General features: G+C 46.6%; 1 protein-coding gene across 1 annotated transcript in view; it reads right to left on the reverse strand.

Annotated features, from left to right (window-relative positions):
• Positions 1 to 973, reverse strand: part of LOC146381144 (uncharacterized) — a 2,497-nt gene extending 1,524 nt beyond the window's left edge. Inside the window, exon 1 of the mRNA XM_084938655.1 lies at positions 1 to 973. This exon is cut by the window's left edge and continues 1,524 nt beyond it. Within this exon, the coding sequence (XP_084794781.1) occupies positions 1 to 758 (758 nt within the window). The 5' untranslated portion in view covers positions 759 to 973.
• Positions 974 to 7,277: the final 6,304 nt, after the last annotated feature.

A 7,277-nucleotide genomic window follows, 5' to 3' on the forward strand; every position in this document is an offset into this window, starting at 1 on the left:
TCACAGGAGGCCATTTGGTCACAAATCTCTTGCACCGTTTTTAGCTCGTCCACCAGCAGTTCGATGCTTTTAATGAAATCTGCTCCAGTTTTCTGCATGGTGACTACTTCCTTTGTTAGCTTTCCATTTCCTTTTCGAACTTTTGTTTTAGCAGGAAAATCAATGGCTTTTCTGACAAGATAAACTGCAGCTTTTGTAGCATGCAAAGCACCAAAACCACCACCAACAGCACCACCTGCTGCACCAACTGACCCGCCAAATGTGCTACCAGTTGCACCACCAGTGACAAAGCCAACAGTAAACCATAATGAATCACTCACGATCCCATGAGCTTCTATACCCACTGCTAGAGCTGCAACACCAACTGATCCACCGATAAACCCCGAAAATGCTCCTCCCACCACTCCCCCAAAGACACCGCCTACAAAGCCCACAGTTGCACTAGCTGCACTAACGTTGCCACAAAACTTGGCATAAGTTGCTGCACTAACTGCTCCCAAAGCAGCCCATACACCACCAGTAACACCCCCAAAAACTGTACCAATAGCCCCTCCAAACACACCTAACAGAGCCTGGGCCATCTTGTCTTCAAAATCCTCATGCTTTTTATCAACTAGAGCCGCTGCATGCATGAAATGCTCAGAAGCTTGCTGAAGATCATCTTTGCGTTGGCCATAGAGCCTCACAAAAGTCTCCAGACTTGTTCTGAGATTTTTACTGATGTCAGCCGAAGTGTTGAATCTAAATGTGCTCCACATTTTTGCGTTTCTGCTGCCGCCCCCCAAAAAATACCTGAAGAAACCTTGGTGATCAGAGTCGAGAGTTCAGGTCTTTAGAAGTTGTTGAAGATGCTTGAATCGAGGCTTGTCTTTGAAAAGGCCGAGGTTAATATTTTTTTTCTTCCTGCAAGTCAGAAACAAAAAGATCTGAAACTTATGAGATAAACTACCATCAACTAAAACGTTCTGTGCAGAAAAAATGCTTCAACTTGATCTTTTGGGGAATCTAAACTTTTTGGCCTAGACTGGGGAACTCGTCACAGGGGATTTTGAATTCTGATGCCACTGTTAGCTGTTTGCCACAGCTGAGCACTGCCAAGATTCTCTAAAGAATTTCTAAATATTGTTAGCAAAAGTAGATTTAAATTAAAAGAAGAAAACTGTACACGTCATTGTTCAGCACTGTCTAAACCCAAATCTATAATCAATTTTTAAAATGTCAAATTTTACTTCATAAACACCCAGCAGATGTGGCTGAAACGCTGATGTCATAAAAATTGATAGTAGAAAAAAAACTGAAGACAAACTTTTTCTTGGTAGAAAGTCCATGTGCAGTACTAGGGATGGGTACCGGTATCCGGTGCCATGATGGCACCGGTTCTGACATAAACGGTAGTAACCAGACCGAAAAGCAGCGCACATTTCGGTGCTTTATTTCGGTGCTTTTTTTTCCTGAGCTGTGATACACTTTAGATTCTAGCCAATCATTTTACGTTTCCGAGGATAGTAGGCGGGTCCAGGTACGTACGTTCTTTTAGAGCAGAGCTACAGATTAAAAATGCCCAAGGCGAAGCAGTCAAAAGTCTGGCTGTACTTCACAGCAAAATATGCAAACTGAGCAGCCTGCAACAAGTGCTTTAAGCTGATACTGTGATACTGCCAAAGGAAGTAACACCTCAAATCCGATGAAACACCTGGCGACGCATAGCGTTTTTTTTAAAAGCCGAGAAATGCGCCGTATTTGATAGCTTGCTGCGAGACCTCACACCGTGCATATCTACTGCGGGTGTGCTGCCTGTTATCGGACCCGGAGTGAGCAACATCCCCCAAAAACCCGAAGAGGAGAGTCCTGGCCCCTAGCCCTGCCAGTGTAGCAGAAATGATGACGGATGATGATGGCAGCAGCAACAGCCGTTCTTCTCTGGGCAAGTAGCTTAATGTTGTTCGTGTGTAATTTACGTTGAGTAAGCTAACCACGTTATTACATTAATGCATGTAAGTTAAACTAGCAAACATCATCATAGCTACATGCGGCTGTCTTCTTGTTTGATGGCAGATACTCCCTTCACCCTGGCCAAAAAGGCTAAAATGACTGTCATGTTCGGAGGCAATAAGACGCAGGGTTTCTCAAGCACGAACCGCTTTTTATTCAATTGTAGCAGCAGTGTACGTGGCTACATCAATTTCTGGAAAACACATATATACCAGTATTCTAGCGACCTCTAGTGGCTGCCCCCATGGTAGCCTTACTAGGACAACATAAACAGATTTCACAACATCTCCCCCTTTTACAAAAGTACTTTAAACATAAAACAGTGTTGTCAGAACGCAGGACATCATGGGGGTAGACTACCCTCAGTCCTGATAAGGGATTATTCTGCCCTTAGAACATAGAAAGGAGATAGTCCTCAGTCTCTGAATCTGAGAGGTACTTTAATTTCTCACCCCCTGGAAGTCACTCTCACAGGTGTGGTAGGGCGGAGAGGAGACCCCGGGACAGGGATTGGCAATGCCTGCCTTACTGGTGGTTCTTGGGAAGCAGCCGCCCCTTTAGTTGGAGTAGTCGGTGTAGCTGGAACAGTGCTCTGCTGCTGCTACTCAGGATCAGCGGTGCCTGGGACAGGCTGAAGGTGTTGTCTGTTGCGGCGAGTCACGTTCCCATTCGCCATCTCCACCAAGTAGGATCTCGGCTCCTTAGACTTACTGATGACCTTGGCTGGAGTCGTCCACCCCTTTTCCCCGTCAAGCTTCACTACAACATCCTGGCCTGGGAGAAGCTCAGGAAGTGGACGAGCTGAATGTCTGCGGTTGTAGAAGAATCTGTAAGAGTCCTTAGCAGCAGCATCTCTTTGGCACACCGTGTCCCTATTGACTGGACTGGGCAGCAATGTCTTTTCGAGTACTGGGACGGTGGTGCGGATTTGACGTCCTGTCATAAGTTGAGCTGGGCTTGCACCGGTTGCTGCAATTGGTGTAGAGCGGTAACTCATTAAGGCTAAGCAGGGGTCAGGCTGTTTGAGAATGTACTTGGCCATTTGGACAGCTCTTTCAGCAGCTCCATTTGACTGGGGGTAATGAGGGCTCGACGTAGTGTGGGTGAAGCCATAACTCAGTTTGAAGTCTTGGAACTCTGATGATGTGAACTGCGTCCCATTATCACTGACCAGTTCTAACGGGATGCCCCATCTAACGAACATGTGTTTAAGCTTGTTAATGACCTGTCTGCTGGTTGTTGTAGTGAGGGAAGCAATCTCAACGTCTCTTGAAAAATAGTCAACAACGACAAGAAAGTTCTTACCCTCAAGCTCGCAGAGATCAGCTGCAATCTTTTGCCAGGGGCCATTGGGCAGAGGAGTAGTCACGAGAGGTTCCCGTCGCTGTGTAGGTTTGTGCTCTCTGCAAAAGTTGCATGACCTCACCTTATGTGTTATTTGAAGTCCAATGTCGGGCCACCACACGGTTGATCTTGCGCGCTCTCTACATTTAGTTAGTCCTTGGTGGCCTTCATGTAATTGGTCAAGGACACTGGGTCTGAGTGCTGTGGGAATTACGATGCGATCGTGGTAGAGCACTAGACCATCTGATTCTGAAAGGTGGCTTCTGGTTGCATAAAAGCCTTGCAGTGGTGAGCTCTTTGCCATTCTCCGAGGCCACCCTTGTCTGATGAAGATTATTGCTTTTTGAAGCTCTGGGTCCCTCTGTGTAGCTCTACGAATTTCCTCCAACTTTTGTGACTTGATAGGTTTGCTTGTCACTACGTTGCTCACATATGCCTTGACCTGGCTGTCTGTCTCGGACGGGTAGCATCCGTGCAGTGGATGTCTGGTGAGTGCGTCCGCCACCACTAACTGTTTACCGGGAACATGCTTAGCAGTGACATTGAATCGCATCAGTCGCATCAGCAGTCTCTGACATCTCAGTGGCGTTTTATCAAGGTCGTATGAGTTGATCAAAGGCACCAAGGGCTTATGGTCAGTTTGTAGACGTACATGACCCATGCCTTGGATGTAGCGGGTAAAACGTTCGCAGGCCCAGACAGATGCTAAACACTCTTTTTCGATCTGCGAATATCTTTTCTCTGCGTCTGTGAGCGTGCGAGAACAAAAAGCAACGGGCCGTAACGCCCCATCATTGTCCTGTAACAGTGCAGCACCCAGGCCATAGCTGCTGGCGTCCGCACTGACAACTGTTGATCGGCCTGCATCATAATAACAAAGTGCTGGTGCAGCCACGAGCATTGCTTTTGCTTTGTTGAATGCTTGCTCCTGAGGCTCGCCCCACACCCATACAGTCTCTTTTTTGAGTAGATTGGAGAGGGGATGCAGCACCGTGGACAGGCCTGGCAGGAATTTTCCAACATAGTTTATTAATCCGAGTACCTGCCTGAGTTGTTCTACATTGGTGGGGCTGGGCATCCTGGCAATAGCCTCCACCTTGCCATCATCAGGTTTCACACCATCCGCGCTGATGATGTGACCAAAGAACTGTAGTTCATTCTTTCCAAAGTGGCACTTGGACCTGTTGAGCTTAAGTCCTGATGCTTTGATTGTCTGTAATACTGCATCTAAGCGTTGGTCATGCTCCTCTTTGTTAGCCCCGAAAACCAATATGTCGTCCATCACGACGACAGTCCCCTCTAGGCCCTTGAGCAAGGTGCTCATGAGCCGCTGGAAGATCTCGGGTGCTGAAGTTATGCCAAATGGCAGGCGTCTGAAGCAAAACCTGCCCATGGGAGTTATGAACGTGGTTAGTTTTTGGCAGCTGGGATCCAGTGGTATTTGCCAGAACCCACTGGAGGCATCCAAAGTGGAGAAAACTTTAGCCCCTGCTAACTTAGGAGTTATGTCATCCAATGTGGTCAAGATGTACCGTTCACGCTTTACTCCCTTATTCAGACGTTTTAAGTCCGCACACACCCTGACCTCATCCTTGTTGCGCTTTGGAGCAGGCACCATTGGTGCACACCAGTCTGTTGGCTCGGTGACTTCCTCAATGATGCCAAGTTTGAGCATGCGCTTTATTTCCTTTTCCACTTTTGGGAGGAGAGGAAAAGGCACCCGGCGTGGGGTGGTTACACTGTACGGCACTGCATCATCAGTCAGCTCGATTTTTACAGGTTCACAGTTCAGCAGGCCAATTTCTCTGAACACGTCCTCTGTTAAGTCACTACTGATTTTGTTAACTCTAGCGACTAGTCCCATGCGCTTTGCCACTGTCTTCCCCAGTAGGTTACTTGCATATTGCCCTTTTATAACTGTAATCCAGTACTGGTACTTTTGGCCTTTGTACACTGTAGTAGCAAGGAATTTACCCATGCACTTGACTTTTCCACCCGGGCTGTACACAGTTGGCTTACACTGGATAAGTTTGGGTCTCTGCCGTAGCTTATTAAGGGTCGTTTCTGTCATAACAGTGGTGTCTGCACCTGTATCAATTTTGAAATCAACTGGACTGCCATTTACCAGTAGCTCAATGTCCCAGTCGGCATCTGAGCCTGACTCCTCAATGACAGTTGTTTTTGGCTCAGTTACTGCTCCCAGGAAAAGCTCCCCTATGAAGAATGAATCCTCATCTGAGTCCTCTACAGCCTCAACCCTGATCTCTTTTAGCATTTTGGTTTTGCATACAACTTCAAAGTGTCCCAACTTATTGCACTTTCTGCATCTTTTATTGCGGGCTGGGCAGTTTTCTCTTTTGTCATGCACCCTGTTGCATCTTTGGCATTTTGGTTTACTCTCACCATGTTGTTGCTCACGTACCTGATGAGGTTGGTAGTAACTCCTTCTCATGCTGTTATAATGCCTCTGTTTCACCTCATTCACCGTGCTTTCCACTCGGTCTGCACTTTGCTGTTTGACTTGTTCACTCTGGCGTGCTAGTTGAATGGCTCTATCCAAAGTTAAGTCCGCCTCGAGCTGGAGTTTTTGTGAAACATCTTTGTCAATTAATCCAATGACAATACGATCCCGGATCTGCTCGTCTTTAATGCCGCCGAACTCGCAGTGCTGCGCGAGCTCGTACAGGCTCCGCACGAAAGCCTCGACCGTCTCCCAGGCCCTCTGGCTCCGTTTGTGAAAACAGGCGCGGTCGTGGATAACGTTTCTCTTTGGGACAAAGTGCTCATCGAACTTTTGTATAACCAGATCATACTCAAACTGCGGACTTGGCCTGGCCTCCGTAGCAGCAGGAAACACAAATGAGCCATATATTGGTTCGGCATCTCTCCCCATGGAGTAAAGAAGCGAGTTCACCTGCACTTCGCCGCTCTCCATCCCTAGCTTGGACGCCACTCGAAAACGGGAGAATCTCTGCCGCCATATCGGCCACTCTGCCGGCTGTGTAAAGTCGAACGGCTCCGGAGGTCCAAATTTAGCCATTTCTTCGTGTAACTCGGTGTGAAGTCCTCAATTCTGACACCATGTCATGTTCGGAGGCAATAAGACGCAGGGTTTCTCAAGCACGAACCGCTTTTTATTCAATTGTAGCAGCAGTGTACGTGGCTACATCAATTTCTGGAAAACACATATATACCAGTATTCTAGCGACCTCTAGTGGCTGCCCCCATGGTAGCCTTACTAGGACAACATAAACAGATTTCACAACAATGACCAAAGAAAAAGTGGAAAACAGTTAAACATGAGAGGTTTTTGGACAAAGTTTGTGTTTTTTTCCATTGTTTAAGCACTGCTTCCAGCCAAGAGTGATACCATATATGCCCCATAGCTGCAGAAAAGGCTAACATTGTTATCTTTTTATAAAAAAAACAGCTGAACATGAGAGGTTTTTGGACCAATTTTGTCTTCTCCATTCTTTAAGCACCGGTTTGAGCACTGTTTAAGCACCGGCACCGTTTCAAAAGTACCGGTTTGGCACCGGTATCGGATAAAACCTAAACGATACCCATCCCTATGCAGTACTGTCCAAAAAGGTTCAGGCAGGTGTGAAGAAATGCTGTAAACAAAGAGAGCTTTCAGAAATATAAATGATTGTTTATTGGCCCCAAATGTATTCTGCAGCAGGACAACGACCCCAAACACAGCCAAAGTCATTAAGAACTATCGTCAGTGTAAAGAAGAACAAGGAGTACTGGAAGTGATGGTTTGGCCCCCACAGACAACATCTTAACATCTCAACATCATTGAGTTTGTTTTACATTTCTCTTTTATCCATTCACTGCATTTTGTTGATCGATGAAAATAAATGATTAACACTTCCATTTTTGAAAGCACTCCTTGTTTACAGCATGTTTTTCCTCACCTGCCTAAAACTATTGCACAG

This window comes from Perissodus microlepis, chromosome 8, assembly GCF_051167445.1.
Source record: "Perissodus microlepis isolate ML-2025 ecotype Zambia chromosome 8, ASM5116744v1, whole genome shotgun sequence".
NCBI classification, from domain to species: Eukaryota; Metazoa; Chordata; class Actinopteri; order Cichliformes; family Cichlidae; genus Perissodus; species Perissodus microlepis.